This window comes from Eufriesea mexicana, unplaced genomic scaffold (assembly GCF_001483705.2).
Source record: "Eufriesea mexicana isolate 0111107269 unplaced genomic scaffold, ASM148370v2 scaffold422, whole genome shotgun sequence".
NCBI lineage: Eukaryota > Metazoa > Arthropoda > Insecta > Hymenoptera > Apidae > Eufriesea > Eufriesea mexicana.
In genome coordinates this window covers 100,423-123,117 of record NW_016908602.1, presented here as the reverse complement: position 1 = coordinate 123,117, position 22,695 = coordinate 100,423, and the positions used below count along the sequence as shown (strand labels likewise).

Sequence of the window (22,695 nt, the reverse complement as noted above, 5' to 3'; positions counted from 1 at the left end):
TATAGGGGCCACCTGACGTCTCTTAACTTTTTCGCTACCAAGGTAGCGCGTATAAATTACCGGTGAAAATTCGAGCGCTAGTTCACCTTCGACGGGGCATAATTCAATTACAGAATCGCGGATGAAATCACCAGCGATGATTTCGCTGTTTATAGTTGCCCATAGCGGGACATTGCGATGCAATGAAAATTAATATGCAACGACAGAGCCGACGCCTGTGGGTGTCAAACCAGACGGAACTAATTTGTTATTCGCAGCGTAGTTATAATTCTCGTATAAATTTGCTTCCGATAATAAGGCGAGATACGGTTATAATAATTTTATACAATCGCGCGCAAATGCCTCCTACAAAATGGTACCACGTTTATCTCCACCTGCGTCCATTATAATACTTAACATATTGCACGACACCCGAAACAAACCACTTTGTCCAATAGCTCTAATATCGATTAAATCTCCTGGACAATTATTACCTCGAAGCTTCTTTGATCGTTGGAAAAAATTAGAATCGAAAATCAGTGCGAAGAACCAACGTTTCAGACGCGTCGACCCTAACCGCTGTCAAGTTTCTTTTAAAGAAAATCAACGGAGCTGCTTCAACCCACGGCCCAAAACAACATTAATTTTCGATTGTATACCACAGCGAGCTTATTGAACCATAGATTCACCCTCCCCAATCCTCGGCAAAGCAGTAGAACCCAGTACACGTCGCGAGGAACACGTAGCAGCGAAGTTACCAGCAATGGTTGCTCCTCCGACGCAATGTTCCCGCGCAACTGCGAGATTCCACGAATCCTGGCCCCCCGAGCTCGCGAACCGCTTTTCAAGGTACACGGATCATTACAAGCTAGACGGAAAGACCGAAAGAGATAGGTTGTTATTATCGTGCCCCTCGAGCCAATTCGTCGCGTTCGCGGCGGAAGGATCCAGGCGACGGCTATAGAGGGTTGCGGAGGATTGCTGATGGCGTAGCGAGTGCTGCGACCCCTTATTAGCCGGCACCGTTAGGATTTCGGTGTTTTCTGGCGCGGGTGGCCGCTACCTGGTCGTCTGCCGTGCCCCTGTGCGCGGAACAGCCCGTTGTCCGGGTAGCCCTGGAGATACCGGGCCTCTGGAGAGGGTCTCCAGGAGACCGTAAAGGCTGAAGCGGGTAAAAGGCGCCGCCTTGAACGCCGTGGAGTGAAAGGAAGAAAGAACGGGAGAGGAAGGTTGCAGGAAGAGATAGACGCAGGAAGACGGGTACGCTCGTCCTCAAAGCTGGAATGCCGCAGGCGTTCGTGTACGTTCTCCTGATAGCGACCACGCCAGTGACTCTCGTTATTCGACCATCGGTGTCCTCCAGATTCTTGTTTATTCCACAATCTCTCCGCTATCAACTGACCATCGTCCTCAAAGCTGGAATGCCGCAGGCGTTCGTGTACGTTCTCCTGATAGCGACCACGCCAGTGGCTCTCGTTATTCGACCATCGGTGTCCAGATTCTTGTTTATTCCACAATCTCTCCGCTATCAACTGACCGCCAAGTTTCCGCTGACATTGTCTCCGTTTACTCTTCAGCTCCGTTTGCTTCCAGCTTCTCTCCGCGTCTCTGTCATTTGGCAGCGTCTAGGTCCTGGCGCAGACCAGATGATGGAGCGGCGAGCAAACGTTCCAGGCTAATTGTGGTGACAACGTACATGTTGGTCGCCCTGCAACGCTGTTCAGTCTGCGAGATTGAGGAGAATATTTCTGCTACTGTTTCAGACAGATTCACAAGGGAAATTGACACGATATTGATGTCAAAGTTCTAAATTACAGTCGAAAATACGAAATTTGCGAGCTGTTGGATTGAATAAATAATACAAATAAGCGTTATTTCAAGTATTTAAATTTGGTATTGGTTATTATGGTTATTTGGTAGATGATATTATGCAGACTTCCAAACGCTGGAAATTATCTGACGAAACTGTGACGCTGCGATAACACTCCTGTCTCCAGACGGAGCTTTGACAGCTGCATTTTCTTACCACCTCTAACCAATCAACCTAGACAATTCGTATTAAGGGTCAGATAAACTCCTATTCCAAATTTTATATAAACCCACGAAATCCCAATAAAGAGTCTCATTCAGCTATCAAACATCAAACGTTAATCTTCAACTTGACCAATACGTCACAAGGAACCAAGGTTTTCCTGGCTTTTCTGATTTCATATTTTTCTTTTTCCTTTCTTATAAAACCTTCATCATCTATGTGACAAAGTCTCAAACGTATTTTTAGGACGTATGATACATTTTTCATACATTTATGAGACTTTAGCCAAAGTCTTGTATATTCGTAGACTCAGTTGTCTGGATTATGAACCATGTCATCGAAAGGATCGGAAAACTTGACAGTTTCTCAAATATTTGTACAGAATTGCGTATCGAGACGATGAAACATCGATTTCGAGCGGATTATCGAGGGAATTATCAGCCGATGGAGTTGAGCGAATTACACTGAGGGCGTTTCACCTCGGAGAATGTGAGTTTCTCACCTGGAACGCGCGATCCGCGACCAAGTAGACCGCATTCCAAGACCCCGAAGGCTGACTTTTGCTCGGAAAACTAATTCGTCACAGTGACGTAATCTGATTAGCTCACGCTCGTTAACACTCGCCAATATGGCCGGCTATCGATCAAGGCCTGATGAAGACGTGCCCGATAGTCCTGGATTCGAACAGATGCAGTTGCGGTTACGTAGACAGCTATTTATAGCGATACAAACGGCATTTCTTTATCGCATCGCGTGATTTATCATTTTATCCAATTACGAATTTCGATACCGCGTGTGTAAAATGCGGCTGAAAATAATTTGATCGATCCTGAATTAAAAACTACGCGTTGCTCCGATTAATTTGTAATGTGGATGACGTTGAACGATAATAAATTTTTGCTTCGTTCATACGACCATGAATTGTTATCTCCACGTCTATAATTTTTCATAGCCTCGAATTTTCAACTCAAAAGAATATTTCTTTTTTAAATCTCGGACATGGATCAATAAATCTACCGATTAATAAATGATTGACACAACTCCTTGGAACTGCAGTTCCAAATTGGTGAAAAATAATTTTCCATTGTCAAAGAAATCATCCGATCCAAAGTTTACCTCGGCTTCTGTCGAGGTTTCGCCAATTTCAATTTTAACCCCGTGTCTGGAAGTTTCAGAGAAATCGAATTAGAAAATTGGCGAAGAAGGGCAACGGACATAAACACGTTTTACATTTCTGATTGCAGAATATCCTGGACAAGTTCAACCCAGGGGCGAGGCAGCTGATCAATGCCGGGAAGGCATATTTGAAAGCTCTTCATGGTGAGTGAATTAAATTGAATCTTTAAGGGGGACAGATCGGGGTGCCGGGACAAAAAGGCGGAGGAGCTGGCGAGACAAATAGCGACAGACGGACGATCGTGAAGTGTCGGCACGGGGGTTGGGTTGGGTTAAAACGAAGAAAGAAAGGACAAACGAGCGCGGAGTGAGCTTTATGCCGTCTCCTGAGTCCTGTTTCAGGATCGAATTGCCAGCTCGTCAGAATTGCACACTGGAGGGGTGTCGACCTTCTATTTCATTCTTTCGCCCTGGTCCCTGTGCTTCCGTCATCGTACGTGCCTTATCGTTTTCCCTTTGACTCTATCATCCGGGATCGATGGATCTTCCTCTTCGCGTGAACAGTGTTCACCTGAACCCTCTTATTCTTTTCCCTTTGACTGTTCATCCGTGATCGATGAATCTTCCTCTTCGCGTGAACAGTGTTCACCTGAACCCTCCTATTCTTTTCCCTTTGACTGTTCATCCGTGATCGATGGATCTTCCTCGTCGCGTGAACAGTGTTCACCTGAACCCTCTTATTCTTTTCCCTTTGACTGTTCATCCGTGATCGATGAATCTTCCTCTTCGCGTGAACAGTGTTCACCTGAACCCTCTTATTCTTTTCCCTTTAACTGTTCATCCGTGATCGATGGATCTTTCTCTTCGCGTGAACAGTGTTCACCTGAACCCTCTTATTCTTTTCCCTTTGACTGTTCATCCGTGATCGATGGATCTTCCTCTTCGCGTGAACAGTGTTCACCTGAACCCTCTTATTCTTTCCCCTTTGACTGTTCATCCGGGATCGATGGATCTTCCTCTTCGTGTAAACAGGATTCATTTGAACCTCCTTTTAGTATAATCCATTCAATTAAAATATTGACTGAGTTGTGATATAAGCGATCTAAGTGATCTAAATGATCTAAATCACCGTTTTCTAAATTTTCATTAAAAATTTCGCGTTCGACGTTTTTAGCTTAATCACGTATCTTCGTGATTTTTCTTCAGATATACGTGTAATCATTTTCTCAATGACTCCCGTTATTTTATTTTTTAAAGCTTCTGCTTCTTTCCCATTCACCGCTTACTTGACCATAGTAGATTTAGCGTTGAATTATTTGTATAACGCGAAGAATAGGTATCCTCCTTCGAAATGGATAAAAGGATCTCCCATTTATTTAATTTTAAGATATAACGTTTTAGATACGTGGCGATTTATCGAAGAGTGGTACATAGATCTATGGATCCATTTTTCAGAATTATCCCAGATACCGATTAGAGATCTCGCTGATGATTGACTGAGAAATCGAAGAGATCGATGACATTCGATTCCCGTAAATAAAATCAGATATTTGATTTGGATTTAATTAATCGGGACTTAAATTCCTAGATTACCACGTACCCTCTTTCGTGCCCACTTAGACTCACGGTTAATTCCTTAACAGACCGATAATGGCGCGAATCGCATTCCCCGTAGTCATAGCTGCGATCGATCTCGATTCGAAAGGCAATCGGTTATTTAATCGAATTCCTGAGGAGAAACTGCCGATCGACACATTCTTCTTTACCATTCTAAGCAGAATTAATTCCCGTGCAATAATTAACATCGCATTCCATAACGCACTATTAGAGCACTGCGTCTGCGCGTTGTCAAACAATGCCGAGTACCCTGCGCGTCTATTTTCCCTCTAGTCCTTACGATGATCGATCGTGTTCGGGAATTAACCCACTGACCCTGAAAGGGGCCCCGGTCCTAGGAGCCGGACAGCGGGAAAAATGTGTGTCGCCCATCGTGCAAACTCGATTCCCGCATTATCGCGGTTAAGATTAATCCCGATGCAGGTGCACAGTCGGAATATACGCGAAAACATAACGGAACTCGAAATTGTTGGCGTTTAAGATCAGCCCACGGCGCAGGGTACTCATTCCCGCTCGTTAATTGAGCACGATGACAGTGTCGCATTTTTCACTCTACTTCTGTCATTTACCACTAACGTGAAGCTACGATTTCCTCCACTTTCATCTCCCCTCTGCGTCGTTAATCTGATCGTGAAAGTATGAATCATAATTAACGAAGGCCAAACGAGGCGAACGTCCCGCGTGCTGCGTCCGAGAGACACGAATCGCTGGATTGCGTTGTACATGGGAAATTATTCATTGACACGTATCCGGTATTAATTGGTCCCTCGTTGCGACTGTTCTTTCCGAGTAATCATTGGACAAACCAACGCGTGATTAACTCTTCGATTATGACAGACTTTGAAGTACATAGTGAAACTTTTCGTCGGGTGTTCATTTCTGAGAAATTATTATATATTCGAATAATAATCGAAACGCTATATTTTATTATTATAAAATGATATTATTCGTTTCTTCTTACTCTACGTTAAATTGTTACTGTGTATATTTCAAATTTATCAGGAAAAATATTTTTGAGCGCCTTTAGGTGTTGACAGTAGTCAAAAGGATGATACCAGAGTTAAGAGGATTCGTTCGCTCTGGTAACATCTATCTTGACGTCCCTCTGCCAAGATTTTTCGTCCTAATTACGATTTACTCGAACTGAACTCACCCTCGATAAATAAGATTTAGGATGAATCCTTAACCAAAATGAAATACCTTCATCCATCGCGAGTCCCCTTAAACGCAGAGGCCTGAAAAGGGTGGGTAGGTAAAGAATTCAAGGTCACTCGTGATTCTCTCGCAAACGAAATTTAACGTCCCTCTGCCACCACTTTTGGATTTAATTACGAATTATTAGAACCAAATTTACTCTCGATTGGATTTGGGAAGAATCCTTAACCAAAATGAGATACCTTGATCCATCGCGAGTTCCTCTAAACGCGGAGGCCTAGAAAGGGTGGGTAGGTAAAGAATTCAAGGTCACTCGTGATTCTTCGCAAACGAAACTACCCGTTTCGCAGTGCAACGATCCGACTGGCTGTACGGGTAGCGCGTGTATTTTATTATGCCGCGATAAAAGCAGGCGACGTGTTAAAAATTTAGTCGGACCACGTGCAAAGACAGCACTGGCTCAAAGACCGCAGTGACGCGAACCGGATACCCGCGAGCAGCGTGCGATCCAACGGGAAATATTTGGCAAGCAGGCGATACAAGCCCAGGCGCATTACGCGACACAAAGGACGGCCATTGTGTTCGCGTGGTTTTCCACCCCCCTTTTTCCCTTTCGCCCTCTCCGTCCTCTTTCATTTTTTTCCCCATTCGATGTTCGCGGGGACATCCCGAGAGCGTCTCTCTAAATCTCGGCGCGTTCGCTCTGCTCCCGCGGAACGCAGTCTATTATGGCTGATAACGAAACGTCAGGGGGGCAGAAGCGGATGGGTGGAGGAGGAAAATCGTTATACAGCGCGTAGCGAGAGCCGAGCGAGCTCGAGCCAGCTGGAAAGCTCCGACTCGTAAGCGGAGCTTAAATCTGGCTTTGTCACGGTGAAGCGCACACGTGGAATCACGCGCTCGTGTCGAGGTGATGCTTGCACCCTGGCCCGAAGGGGTGGACGATTCCCTGGGGAGGGACTGGAGGTTGAACGAAGGACGGCGAACGCGAGGATCACAGAGGGTGGCGACTGGGGGTTGGATTTGAATAGAGATAGTCGGCAATGTCGGCGAAACGGATGGGAAACGCGGGGTGGAAGAGGTCAATGCGGAGACGCGGATGAAGAGATACGAGTCTAGAAGGAATGGACGGGCTGGTCGATCGACGCTCGGGGGGTGGTGGCTAAGGAAAAAATAAAGACAATGGTGAGTCATTGCGGCGGGAGGACGACGGGACTCCCTGGATGGCCAGAGGCGAGAAAAATGGTCTGTAACGAGGGGTCAAAACGAAGACAATTAGACGAGGGGGTTGGCGCGCGCCGTTGCTGAAAGAACGATCCGATGGGGGGTGGTGGTATCGAGCGATCGCGAAGGAAATACGAAGGTAAAGTAAACGGGGAAGCGGTGTAGAAAATTAGACGCGGGCTCGGTGTGCGTGGAGAGAGGGTAGAAAAATGGCAGGAAATTAAAAGTAAGGAGATAATATGAGAGGAAAACAGGAAACGATAAGGGAACATTTATGCGCTGTTTATGGCGCTCCTGGGTGCCTTTCGAAGGAAAAACACGGGAAACGCAAGGAAAGCTGAATAAAATGCAAAATACGCGCTATGAAAATGTCAACGGAAGATAAGGGGCACCGCGGAAACGGGAGGGCGCGACGGAGTTAAGAAAACGAAGGGAAAAAAGCGGAAAGAGATTGGTAGGAAAACGAAGAAACGGGAAAAGTGGATTCCAGCGGATCCGTGGGATTAAACGAAAAAGAAACGCGTTGTTAGAGACCGGGCACAAAGGGAAAAGGAGATGGCCGAACGGCGAGGAGGGGGAGGGAAGGAAGAAGTTTAAAGGCGGTGCTGATGAGACAAAAGGGAGAAAACGGATGAAAAGAGAAACGCCATTTAACACCGGAATATGGATTAGACGGAAACGGAAACGCGGGGGTGAACGGGGGCGTAGAAAAGGGTGAAAAAAATGCAAGCAAGGGTTGCACCGAGGGAAGGGGAGGAAAGATTGGGATTCAAGATCCAGCTGACATCAGCCAGAAATATCGACGTATTTATTCCTGTAAATTTATGGTGACCATCGGATGGAAGATGGCGAAATTTTTGCCGAGGGTCGCGCGTGCATCTGAATAAAACATATACTCGCGCGATTTGTAATAATGGCATTACGACGATACACAGCCTGCACGGTTCAGACCGCCATTTTTCGGCTGTCGCGAGTAAACGCGAGGAGTCTAGTCGCTTTTTGATACGTTGACCTTAGCGTCTGGAACCCCACACGTTTCCGTTTCGGGCTTTCCTCGAAAATTCTTGAAAAATTGCACGATCCGGAAGGAGGTTTACCCGGTGGAAATGCACCGTTTTGAGAAGCTCGCAGCCGCGTTTCGCGCTAGTATACTCGCGACAATAAAGTGCAAACTGCCGTATTTCTGGGTTCTAGAACTAATCCGCGACACTTTCTATCTTTCTTAGCACGCTCGTAAATATCTTTCTTAAACGCTTCCTTTCCTCGCGTATTTACTCTGTAAACATACCTAATAAATTCTCGTTGCAGTCGTCATGCCTCTGCAAACACACCTTCCCCGAGGGCATTTCTCTTTTTACCAAATTTATGTCATCCGCAGTTGGAATATATAATGCTTTTTTAATCGTAAAAACGATAACCGAAATTCTCCCATGTTTTTCAATTTCCCTTTTCGCGCGAGAAAAAGACGAAAAATGAGAATTAAAGGGAAGATTAAATCCCGTTGTTGGCAAAAAATTTTTGTGCGATTACGCGCACGACCGAGCGAGGATTTTGCCGATTCGACGAAAATTTCATTTCGAGGAAAGTTTAATTCGCAGTGGCCCCGGAATACGAACGACGGAAAATAGAAATAGGAAAAATATGGAAGCCCGTTGTTGTCGAAAAATTGCTACGCGATTAAGCAGCTCGTAAAATGGCAAAGGGTCGTGGTCCAGTGAGGATTCGGTCGATTTAACGGAAATTTAATTTGCGACGGAAGCTTAATTCGCGGAAGCCTCGGAATACAAATGACGCGTAAGAATATGGAAGAGAACGAAAACGCGATTCAGACATAAATTACGTCTACGGTTAATCGGCCTCGTGAACGCGACATTGCGAAAACGCAATGAATTATGCAAAACGTACGTTAGGTAGTTGGCAGCTCGTAACCTCGTTTCGCAAGCTATTAATCGCAATTCACGAAATTCCCTCGAAGCGTGTAATTCCTCGTGGATGAAAGAAGCTGAACGTTCCTTGGCCCGAAGAAAAATCGAAAAAATCAAAAAATTGAAGAATCGATCAAACCTATGCATCGGGTAAATTAAATACAAACGATTTGCTTATTTTTCGCAACCCTTTCTATGTGTTTTCCTAGTACAAATTCGCACGAGTTGTCATAAAACGCGGTACAGTTTCTGCAACTCCCGCAATCGAGTGCCAATCATGCCAATAATGCACGTGGTTCGATTAATCTCCTTAATCATTCGCTTCGCTCGTTTAAGCAGTCGTTATTAGGCTATTTATAATTTATCATAAGCTCTGATAATCTCGAAGAACTTGTTTCTATCCTCTTCATGCGTGAGTATTGGTTTTATGAGAGTGTAGAAGGGTGATCATGACACTTGGGATACCACTGATTGGAAAATTAACATTTGTCAAAATAACCAATCAGTGTGAAAAAATTGAACAGAAAGAATCGAGACACCGAACAGTAAACACGAGACAGTCAAACAAGACTAACTACTATGACTACTAAAGTTGTCAGCTTTAGACTTTAACACTTTGACTGTCATCTTGGTCACATATGACCGGTCACGGTTTCTCTTGTGGCACCACGGTGGTCATTGGTGACCAGAGTACTTGAACTACTTACAATAGCAAAAATTAAATGAAAATTGACAGTTAGTGACAGTTAGTCACCCGTGACCATGCCAATAAGAACGTTGTCTTATATCATCAATTTATTATTATCTTGCCATTATATGCTTTGAATAATAAAAATACTCCCGTGGTGTCCTAAGTGAAACATGTGATTTCAAAGGGTTAACACGTGTTCCAAAGAAGGAAATTACTTTGGCGCGACGGGAACACAGTCTATACCACACTGCATTCATTGCACGTATACTCGAGCCACTAATTCATTCTTACAAACATCATTTATTTTTACATGAATATGTATATTAACAATCTATGTCAACCATGACCAGAATTTATTCCAGTAAATAAATATTAATTTTATTATTCGTCGTTATAGTAGATCCCATAAGTTTACTGCATTTGTGCCCTTTGGAACGTGCTTGATTATCTTTGCCAGCGCGCAACGTGGAAGAACCATATATAGAAGTACTCGAGGACTTGGATAAGAGGATTCGATACTTCACCCACCAAACAAAACCCTCGTGTAAAACTTGCTCTGCCTACTCGCGAAGTTCCCTCGATTTACTGGAATTGTCAAAGAATCGTGTGTCTCTACTCGCTCTCGGGGAACGAAATTATTATTGCACGTGTGCGCCGTGTGGAATCGGACGAGCAACAGCAGTGGGACGTCCCGGATTCTTGAATGGGAACAAAGTGATCTTTCACCACGGTAATGCCACGCCACGCGTCGCACAAAGCAGGAGAAAATTATGTAAATTCTGGTGGGAAATTTTGTCGTGTGCACTGTGCGTTTAGAAAGGTTGTGCATTAGGATTCGACTATCACCTGCTTCGCGTGTTATTCAATTTTATACGTAAGTACAGGTTAGCGAACGATCAAAGACTCTTTCAGCGACGAGGAATTTTTGGTAAAAGGAGAAAGAAAAATGGCAGAGTGCGTTTTGAACGATGATTAATAGGATCAAATATTACGTTATACTATGTCTGAACAGATTTGAGGTGATTTTGGACAATTGGAACAAGTCCGTAGTCCTTTCTACATTTCTCGCAATTCTCTGTCAATACGTTTATGAGCGGTAAAACTTTACCAAGACTGCTATCTGTTCTATCGTTTCGTTGTTTGCAAAATGCAAGCTTGCTGATAGTAATTCAAAACGATTACGTGATATCCTGCTGCGCGGAAATGGAAAATTGTAAACATCCAAATCATCAGTCGGATAACGTTCAGTCTAGCGCTGTGACAGTCAGATTTGGGTCCCGCGAGGGAATCAACTGAATCGGACTAGGTGACAAACGTGTTAAAAAGGACTTTAGAGGAAGGAAGGAATTTTTGTAACGATGGATGACATTTCTAATAAGCAATTAAAGATTTCCCAGTGATATCGTGTCTAAAGAACGAAAATTGTGGAATTAGAGGATGATCATCGAACCGCGATTTAAGAGAAGAGTCTGACTCACGCGACACGGTTAAAACGCATAAAGAATTAATTGCACCTTGCAGCAAGAATTTTCGTTGCCTCTCCCTTTCACGATTTCCCAACTCAGCTTCTTACTTGAAGCGCGGTCCGCGATATCGCGGCGAATTATGCAAAATGTGGAGCAACCGCTTGGCAGTTTCTAGGCGTGTTTCGCGAAATTCTTAGCTCCAGTTGGCGAAATTCTCAAGATTCGCGAAATATCGAGATCCTCGGGGAACACGGAAAGGGCGCGAAGAGTTGGTTCGGTCGTATGGTCGATTCCTCGCGAATCCAATTAAGTTCTTTGAACCGAGCACTATTTTTTGTTCCCTCACAGTGAATTCGATCCGCTCCTTTTTACCCCGACCGGCAGTCGGGGAAATCATTAGGTACTTCTTGCGATCGGTGATATTTCAGCGGAGAGCAGTAATTAGAGAGCACTTTGTCGAGAGCGGTCTACGCAGGCATCGTTCCTCGCAGACGCGCAAGAAAGGATTGACAAATTGTTTGCCTTCCTGCTATTCAAACAGCGCGGGAAACGCCTGTCGGCGAAATTTTAAACGGCCGACAGTGAATCACGATAACTCGCAGCTGTGGGAACATCGCGGAAAGATCATTCTTAGACGAATCGTGTGGCCAACCCCTTCGAATCTCTCCCAAATTCTTCGGAAAATTTAATACGTGAAGGAGACTGGTGATCCGAGACTAGTAGATATTGACAAATTCGTCTTTACACGGTACCATTTCGACTTCGACTTTTAGAATAAGACATAGTCCAGGTGATGAGACATAATCCATATGCATATGAAGCATAGTCCAGGTCTCTTTGGTTCATGAAAATTTCCGTGAAGCAGGGTATGAAAAGAGTCCGTCAAGTGTTATGCAAAAGACTGTCAAAGTCTATTAGAAGTCTCGTTCAATTTAGAATGTGTATGCATGGTCATTTTTCTGTTTCGAGGAAGTGGAAACGTCCAAACTTGAAATGAAATTCCAAAGACCGAAGATGATGCAAAGGCAAAAAAAAGTAATTGTTTTTCAAATTTTTATTAACATTAGACATTTTTGTGACACGAAGGTGATTCGGAATAAGCATTAGACTAACAAATTCCAAGTTACACGTTAAACTTTCTCTGCAGTAGGAACTACGATCACGTTTTATATCTCTGACACATTGACAGGTGAACCAAATTGTTGAACCGAAGAATATTGTAAATATTTCATAAATTTCTTAACACGGATATAAGAATTGTAATAGATACAATTATAACGCAAGATTCTATCAGGTGACATAATTTGACAGGATTTAAACAGTTCGCGTCGAATGCGAATTCTATCGAAGTTAAGTGTATTCTTGACAGTATCTAGCAACGACTCGCTGAATACCTAAAATTGCGACGTAGGTTCAATTGCCAAGAGCTTGTACTCGTCACTTCGGATCTCTACGTGGAAAATAATCCCACTTGCGAAGAGCTAAATCTAGCTATTTGTCAGACTACCGCTGAACAGTTCTTCAAACCTTACAGGCTGCCAAGCGAATTTATCGGCGAAGGAAGATCGCGAGATCTGTGAGAATCTTGGCCAACTTCTCTAGCCTCCGTTGCAATTTTCGACTAGCACCCGTTGGAAAGGAAGAAAAAAAAAGGAAGATGGCGGAGGAAGGAGTGCGTCACTATATCAGCAGACTAGCAAAGAGATATACCTCTGTGTAAGCATCCCTTGCTCGCACTGGTCCCTCGAATCCAATTGCGTCCTTTGAATCCTGCATCTCCTCTTTGTTCTCGAGTTTTCGTCCTTACGGAATTAATTCGTTCCGTTCCTTCCTTTACCAGTCGGAAGGAACTTCCCGATAGAGGCGACCCCCATACCACCAACGATCTTCTCCTCCACGCCATTACGTCGCGTTTCTGTAGAATCCAAGGTAGAGCAGTCGACGACAATTTATAACGAGTCGTTGAGCTACTTTGAGGACCCTCCTGCTATTCCACCTCCAACCACTCGCCCAACTTGGATCATCCTCTGATCCTGCTAGCCGGTCTATTCGCGACCACGCCACTTATTGCGGCAATTTTTTCCGCTCGCAGTTACACGCCGCGATGATTGGCCCGCTGGTGCGCGGCTGTACACGCAGGGTATACGCGCTTAACGAGCTAATTAAATTCCCTGAATGATCGGTCTGATCTCCGGACGGATGAAACATTTTTCGAAGACCTGCCTCGTGTGCTCGGTGAATTTCACGAATTCGCTACAGGGACAGCGATGGCTGGGACAGGTTTCGGAGGAGGGACAGTTACGAATTAATTCCTGATACCGCGTGTGCCTCTCTGCTTCTACGAGAGGATAAAATTCTATGGTTTCGCGACGGTTAATTAAAAATGTCTGCAATTTTTTACCCCATCAGCGAGGAAACATCCCGCTTCATTGTATGAGTGTACAGGAGATTTCTCGATGAACGAAAATCGCGTGTATCCGATGTTTCCTGCTGCTGGTTCCGCGCCCGATGTAAATGGCACATGGTGAATTTCTAAGACACCCCGGAACGGTACCCTTCTTCCCGCTTACTCCGCCATTATGGTAACGAGAAAGAACGCTGTTAAAAGTCTGAAACACCGTGGAACAATACCGGTATGCACGTCGAATGGCAATTAACGTCCTAACGATGCACTCGCGCGACCCTTGCCACTCTTGCATCGAAAGCGCGAGACACTTTTCTCACTAGGGGTGGGACTGTTTGGGTGCTTCAGCCAGGACGGTTCACCCTTCGATACGCGACGTTTTGCTGCAGCACGTGTACACTTGGAACGCGTATTCCAAAGAAACGCAACGAGAACTCGAGACGACGGTTCTAAAATCTGTCATACCTAAATTCCCTGCGAGACGGTTAAAAAGTCCAACGCGAAGGGTCCCCAGTTGCACCCTGGCGGTCATATATATAGCGTTTGTCTGGTGAAAGAGTGGCGAACAGGACAGAGGAAAAAACGGAGACAATGGATGGCAAGGACCCGGCTGGTAAGCGTTATTCCCGAATTGGAAAATTGCGTGGACTGCGAGGCCAGCCGCAAGAAGGGTGGAAAACACAGGGGTCAGGTAGATGTCAGGGCCAGATACAACTGTTAACACCGGAAAACACCGAAACCGTAATTACTACGGGCCGTAAAACAGCGAGACCGACCTCTCAACCCTCTTTGTTACCCCGCGCGATCCTTTTCTTCCGTTCAACCCTTCTTCCTTCGTTCGCCTTCGTCCAGCAGTTAGGTCTCTGCCACCCCTGCGCGTTCTACCGTTTCTCCCCGGCGTTACGATTTTCTGGCTGGCCGTTTTACGCGTTGCACGTGCTTTTTTCTGCCCTCGGTACACGGAGGAAATGTAGGCTGATAATTTGGGTCGGTACTCCGGATTCGCTCCAGGAACTAAATGGTCTCGCACGATGACCGGTAGACCAGCCGCTGCGATAAGTTTAGTCTCGTTTTTCCCGCTCTGAGAAGGCGGGTGGATCGTGTAGATAATTGGAACACGGTGGTCTGTTTTCTTTCGCTTTTTGAGACTTTGTCAGAATTTTTGCGGCTTCGGGTAGATAATTAGGAGCGGGAGCAGTTGGATAGAGGGTGAAATATGGCAAACTCGAGGTTGGTGTACTTGTACTTATGGTTGGTAGGTGGCTCTCGGTGGAAATTATATTTCTTTCTCATTTAGAGGAATATCTGAAGGTTACGAAATAAATCTAGATTAATATTGTAGGCAGGCAAGATCCAAGGAAGTGAAATTTGACATACTGCAGCCAAGTCGCTACTAACAAACTTACTCTGCGACTATAACGGTAACTCGACTAACTATGGAACTCCAACTGATTATCTTAACAATTCTATATCTAACGGTGGAACTATCCGACGATTTGACAACTATCTCTAGAACTGACGACTTTAGACTATCTCTGTAACTGAATTGGCAACTGACAACTCGACAACTCTCTAACCGACAACTGACTCTGTCTTTCAGAATGGGCTCTTTTGAAGCCCGTCTAGAAGACAAGCACCTCCCCCGAAGGAGGACACTCCTCCTTCCGAGTTAGGCCCATCGAAATGTCACCCTCACGAGGTCTCTACGACCTCCGGGGAAAGCCAGGATTGCTTGCGTGACCTAACCCCGACCTCCTACGGCCCATCTGGCCGCAAAATCCTAAGTGCAAACTGAAATGTCACCCTCACGAGGTCTCTACGACCTCCGGGGAAAGCCAGGATTGCTTGCGTGACCTAGCCCCGACCTCCTACGGCCGCCAAATCCTAAGTGCAAAAGTCTAACAGCCTAAATTAAGCTATTGAACGACATCTCCTGCCCGGTGATCCGATGCGATATAAAAGTCTAACTAAACTGCACGATAAGTAAGTAAAGACCGGGTCACGAATTGCCCAGCACTTAGGATTTGACTACTGAAAGACCATAATGGCTCTTTTAGTGCTTAATTCAACGTCTACGTCTTTAATTAAAATTATATCGAGTAATATCTATTTCGTGGAAAGCAGATCCGGCGAAGGCAGAGGGGAAAAGCATAGCTAAAGATTCGTGGAATTTAATTTAACCACCGATTGCATTTACAGAGCCTCAGCTTGGAGAGACGCAATACCGATCTTCCAGCATCTCAACGACCACTGTCCATTTCCACCCCCGGTTATAGAGGGTTTAAAAAAAGATTCACGAGGGAGGTTTTATTTGTTATTGGATGAAACACGAGCGAATCGTAATTCGACATTCGTCGATATTTTCCTGGAGTCGAGTGGAAATCGATCGAGGGGGGAAGAGGGGCAGGGAGTGCGGGGGTTGAAGCAGGGCGGAGAGAGACAGGGCCGCGATGAGAGCGGGTTCGATTGAAATTGCAGGGCCAGCCAGGTGGAGCCGAAAAAGAGGGCCAAAGGCGGCGGAGCGATGGGAAAATTGAGCGTTTTACCTGCGCGGATTCCATAATTAAAATCAGTTGGTCCGCCAGTCATTGTCCCCGACGCCGGTCGTCCACTTTGTCTCTGCTCGCGGACGCCAGGCACCCCGTAGCCGCGTAACGCACACGTTTTGCGCAATTTAACGAGAAAACTTTTCAAATTACATTCTACGGCTGCCATACCCCTCGAACTGTCTTCCACAGGTCCACTCTTTTTCCCTTTCGTCCTTCTTTGCCGTTGTTAGCCCCTGTACTTCCCTTATTTCCATCCCGTCTTCCTAGGTGCCGCGGTAGAGAGGGTGGCCCAGATTTATCCCCGTGGCCGGCTGCTTATGATGAATCTCGTTTGTTCTCCGACACGAGGGTGTAATAACGGAAATCCACGGGAACTGCGAGCCGGGCGAACGTTTTCGAGTGTCTCTCTGTGAAAGAAATCCCGTTCGACGAGAGCTGAACGCGAGAACGATTCGAAAGAAGAGATCGGTGCCTCGATGGTAATCACTTATCGGGGATACCTTGTGTCGGTCATCATCAGCCACGTTCCAATGCTCCCAGCGTTCCCTGCTTCGCGGTTCAACGACGTTGATTTCCCGGCAATCGTGCAAATCCACGACCCCCTATTGCAGAATAGAGTACGTGCACCAGTTCCGCCGATGGAACGGTTTTATCGTGTGGCTTTAACCCCTTTCTCCTTAAACGGGATAAGGGTATCAACATGCAGCGCGACCGGAATTACTTCACAGCAGGTAAACGAATGACCGCGGTAATTTCCTGCGGAATTAGCGGAAGAATAATGTTAACGAGTCACGAGTTGGTACTCATGTACTCCAACAACCTTACGATCCTTTGGATTTGCCTCGTGTAAATCGCGAATTCCTTTAGACCTTTTTCATATTATTTACATTATATTCTAATTTCTATAAACGCGAAATATGGGAGGAAAGGAATTTTCACAGTGGGATAATTGCGAAAAATTGGCGAAAAATTGGCGAAAAATTCGCGAAAAGTTGGGCAATTTTTAACGAAGCGTTCTCACATGTCCGACACATTAGCATGCCAAACGCGTTATTTTCAATGAAAACATCGGTGGATAAAAATCAGCCATCGAAATTCCCACGCGCCACGATGGCGGAGCATCGAAAAGCACGCTGCCCGGAATAATATTATTCGAATGATCCCGAGCGAAATCGGGAGTCTACGAAAGCTATTAGCTGCCATCCGTATCCCGCGAGACCTCCATCCGGGTATCGTCGGGAACAAAGCACGAATTCCAATTTTAAACCGTGCGGGGCAAACGAGTCGTACGACATGAAATCTGGATATTCGATGAACGCTGTGAACGACTGCGTTTCGACGGGGTCCGTAGCTTTCACGGAGTTAATTAGAATCGTCGCCAGTCCGAGATACCGTGATTAGTCGGATGTGATCGATCTACGGACGTGCGTGGAATCGGTTTCCGTAATGGTTCCATTAGCACACCCGGTATGCGCCACGGATGATGTATGTGGATACGAATATGTTAGGTATTCGCGATTAACCGAAATTGAGGCGAATTCCTAAACCGATCTGCTACGTTCACTGTTTCATCACGTCGCTGGCTAATTCTAATTTAAAATCGACGCGAGTCAGTGCTTCTTAGAGTGAAAATCTTCGCAACAGATTGCAGTTAATCGTCCCGACGTTCGAAACACGATAATTCCAAAATATATCGAATGTGCTGTCAAATGGTGTTTCGTTTGATGAGCAGGATTTAGAGAGTGATAGAAATCGATTTGTCTGTGCATGCAATTCTTTAGAGTTAACTAAATTCTAATTTAATTAGAACTGACGATACTTTATAGCTGACCTAAACAGAGTGAGCATAGATAATAGGAATTTTAGGTATTTAGGATGAGGGTAAGCAAATACAGGCTGAGTTTTCTAACGTGACTGCATAACTCGTAAGTTATTCTTTGACGAAAAAATGTTCCAATTTAGAATTATATAGTACCTTGTTTTCTATTATCTTATTATTTTAATAGGGTCAGAAAATAGGGTAGCAAAGATAATAGAACCTTCTTCAGTTCTTAAAACGGAACGTCTAATATTTTCTGCCAAATTTGAATAAATCGTGAAACTTATAGAGAGAAAATTATAGAAAGTGGGATTTGAAATGAATAATACTATTATTAGAGTGAATGAAAACTACAAAAACCACAATTGAACGTGTTTGTAAAGAGACCAAAACGTGAAGTTAATTCTTCCCGTAGAACTGTCAACCGGGACGTCGATAATCTGACATCCGTTTGAGTGAAATTCCAGAATAAATTGGAATCGTACGTTGGTCGTAGCTAGCAATCATCGTTGGATAAAATGCGACTGACACAACTTCTCGATAACATAATAAATGAAAATTCTCTGATATATTGACTCCAGGACAGTGTCAAAGCTAAATTACGAGCTTGCAGTTAATGATCATTGCAGGTAGAGACGAATCGCTGCTCCCTCGCGACGTTTACATTTAGGCGAATTCCTAAACTGTCAAAGTACATCGACCTTTCGATGGCATCGCAGGATCCATTACAGGGTCCATTCGCTAATAGTAATTTGGCAGGAAATAGAAACTGATTCTTCTTAAAATTCTTGAAATTAAATTCTTAGGAACAAACTGGAATCGTGATACGAATGACAGTCAATGAGCAATCGTGGATAGAGAAGAATCGATACTTTTTGACGTCTAAATTCAGGCGAATTCCTAAACTGTCAAAGTACTTCGACCTTTCGATGGCATCGCAGGATCCATTAAGGGATCCATTCGCTAATAGTAATTTGGCAGGAAATAGAAACCGATTATGATCAATCGTAGATAGAGAAGAATCGATACTTTTTGACGTCTAAATTCAGGCGAATTCCTAAACTGTCAAAGTACTTCGACCTTTCGATGCCATCGCAGGATCCATTAAGGGATCCATTCGCTAATAGTAATTTGGCAGGAAATAGAAACCGATTATGATCAATCGTAGATAGAGAAGAATCGATACTTTTTGACGTCTAAATTCAGGCGAATTCCTAAACTGTCAAAGTACTTCGACCTTTCGATGCCATCGCAGGATCCATTAAGGGATCCATTCGCTAATAGTAATTTGGCAGGAAATAGAAACCGATTATGATCAATCGTAGATAGAGAAGAATCGATACTTTTTGACGTCTAAATTCAGGCGAATTCCTAAACTGTCAAAGTACTTCGACCTTTCGATGCCATCGCAGGATCCATTAAGGGATCCATTCGCTAATAGTAATTTGGCAGGAAATAGAAACCGATTCTTCTTAAAATTCTTGAAATTAACTTCTTAGGAACAAACTGGAATCGTGATACGAATGACAGTCAATGATCAATCGTGGATAGAGAAGAATCGATACTTTTTGACGTCTAAATTCAGGCGAATTCCTGAACACATTAACTCCTCGATGACACCGCGAATGGCGATTTACAAGGTGTAAAAAGTCGATGCTTCTTTCGATAACGTTCTTCGAAATAACTTGTAATCGCGATCTCTCGAATCGCTCGAAGCTCGTAATCATTGTAGAAAAAGAAAAGATTTATACCCATTCTTGACGTCTAAATTGAACGAATTCCTCAACTATCGCGTAACGCTGGCTGCTCGATTAGGATCTCCGCGTTAGAAATCGCTGTATAGGAAAAAGGAAGATCGATACTTTTTTCGACATCGCACACTGGCCGGAATTATCCTTCAATTTTGCAAGACCAAGGAAAGAAAGCGTGGATCGGTGAAAGTTTCCGCGCGTAAACTCTCCGTGATTATATATCATTTTTAGAATGTAGAAATAATGGGCATGAAGCCTCGTGGAAGTTGGCAGAATTACCGTGAGATGATAAATTAAAGGAATATTTGAACTCTCTTTCTCGTTCTTGTTTGCAACTCGCGTTAAGAACTCCTTAAGACCCGGCCGGAAGATTATTCGATCGGATTTTAATTAAAACTCCGGAGAAGCGAAATTTTCTCGCAACCGAGTGGATCGTGGTCTTAGATCAAACGGTGTTTCGCAAAGTGGAGTTATATTTTGCCCGGCATAAGAAATGTAAGTCGAAGGTTACGAAGATTAAACCGGCTGTTTAATTATTTGCACGACCTTTCTCGTATCTTCCATGGTTAATTGAAGAAGATTTGAAAGAATCCTTACAAATCTCTCGGTTACTATATCGTATGCCAATTAACGATGGTAAGAAAAACAGAGATGGAAATTAGTTCAAGAAACAAAGCGTCAACCTGTTGCACTATTTCCTTCGAGGAAATGAAAAGATCGCTCCACTTGCATGCTCTTATTTATCCCTCTGTTCATAAATGCGATTCGTGGTAATTAACATCGAGTACGGGGCGAATACTTTACGCGATACCGTGTAATTTTATGGGTAATTGTAATCCAAGTGGATTAAATCGGAGGGAAACGATTCTATAATTTATTTTATGCTTTATCTATCTATATTGCTGTAAAATAAAACTATTTCTATAGCAAACCAGCGAAGAATTAAATGGTCGCGTTGAATTTATAACTAAACTATTTCTTTTTTAATTTATAATGTATTCGGAGCGGGAATTTTTAATGTTTTGAAACGGAACATACGCGAATTAGGCTATTTTTATAGTCACCGGTGCCACTGTGTGCTTGTTATTCAATTTCTTGCCAATAAATAATAATTTATTTCATGATTTATCTGTCTATTGCGCTATAAAGTAAAACTATTTCTATAGCAAACCAGCGAAGAATTAAATGGTCACGTTGAATTTGTAACTAAACTATATTTTTTAATTTACGATGTATTCACAGCGGGAATTTTTAATGCCTCGAAACGGAACACACATGACTTAGGCTATTTTCATAATATCACGGGTACAATTGTGTGCTGCGTTATTAAATTTCTTGACAATAAATTATAATTTATTCTATGATCTATCTGTCTGTGTTAATATAAAATTAAACTATTTCTATATAAAATCAGCGAAGAATTAAATGGTCGCGTTGAATTTGTAACTTAACTATTATTTTTTTTAAGTTTCAATGTGTTCAGAGTGGGAATTTTTAATACCTCGAAACAAAGCACACACGACTTAAGCTATTTTTATAGTCAGTGGTACCATTGTGTGCTTTGTTATTAAATTTCTTGCCAATAAATTATAATTTATTCTATGATTTATCTGTCTATATTAATACAAAATAAAACTTTCTATAGCAAACCAGAGAAATATTAAATAATCACGTTGAATTTATAACTTAATTATTTTTGTAATTTACAATATGTTCGGAGTGGGAATTTTTAATGCCTTAAAGCTTTCATATTCACGGGTACAATTGTGTGCTCTGTTATTAAATTTCTTGTCAATAAATGATAAAATAAAATAAAGAACGGAAAGATAGAATGTCCCGTATTAAATTCCGATTTAAGATTGTCACTTAAAATTTACAATACATTCGTTATTACAGTGTTTAACGATTGTAATCGTTTTATTTTATCGAATTACGGAATCGAGTGAATTAATTGATACCGCTTTCCTTTTGTCTCGCACGTTTGCCAGCCGCGCCCGAGGAAAGCGGCGAGGCAGGGTAAACATAATTAGAAGCGATTTTCTTCTGGTAACGAGCTTCCTCCTCGTGTCACTTTCCGTTCGAGAAGAGAATGAGATATCGACTATTTTCCCTGCAGAAGTATTTGCTCGACTTTTGCAAGAAGCGAGGGGTGGAACGCAGAAACAAAAGAACATCGGAGTTATGCCAGAAGAAATTGCGATTCGATCGAGAAAAATTTGATTTTAAAATAAATTCACTCTCAATCATTCGAATGATTCCGTGTTGGAAATATTTTATACAAAACAGAAAATATTTAACTTTAATTAATCGCGTGCAATTTGATGTTTACACAGTTATGTATATAAAGAGCTTCCAGTATGTTTCCAAATAAATAAATAAAGAAATAAATATCTCTTTAATTTGCATCGCTATAAAGTGATACACAAATTTTAGGACCTATATCAATTTTATACATAACAAATTGCAACGCGCGAAGTATAATTTCTGTCACGTCACGAACACAGCTCGTAGATATTAAAAATGAAATTCAAAAATTAAGAATCGAGATATAAAATTAATTATCTCGAGCGTGTTATCGGTTGGTAGATATTTATCGTATCTCGAGAGTTCTCCTCGAGTTGAAATATCGGAAAGCGAACGAAATCACGGGAGCGAGCGAAGGATTTCCTAAAAACACTTTCGTCCCTTTTCGAACCAGTCGAAGGTCTGAATTTTCTCCGATTTCCTCGTGACATCTCCCTCGTCTAAGGAAGGGAAGAAAAAAGGGAAAAACGTGAAAGAGAGAGAGGCAAGTGTCAGCTACCGCTTTCGACGAAGTATTTATCCGAATGGTAGGGCGAACGTGCGAGGGGTGAAATGTAAAAGCAATCAGTCGCTTTAAAAGATTCAGAATCGTCCAAAGGGATGCCGAGATGCGCCATTATAGATTCTATTATGCACGGTTCTGAAGAGAGTTAAAGAGCCTGA

General features: G+C 43.3%; 1 protein-coding gene across 1 annotated transcript in view; it reads left to right on the top strand.

The window, feature by feature from the left end:
• Positions 1-22,695, top strand: part of LOC108545449 (brain-specific angiogenesis inhibitor 1-associated protein 2-like) — a gene marked incomplete at its 3' end in the record, with an annotated part of 217,061 nt that overhangs the window by 109,350 nt on the left and 85,016 nt on the right. Inside the window, exon 3 of the mRNA XM_017897072.1 lies at positions 3,256-3,331. Within this exon, the coding sequence (XP_017752561.1) occupies positions 3,256-3,331 (76 nt within the window). The remainder of the gene's footprint in view (positions 1-3,255; positions 3,332-22,695) is intronic.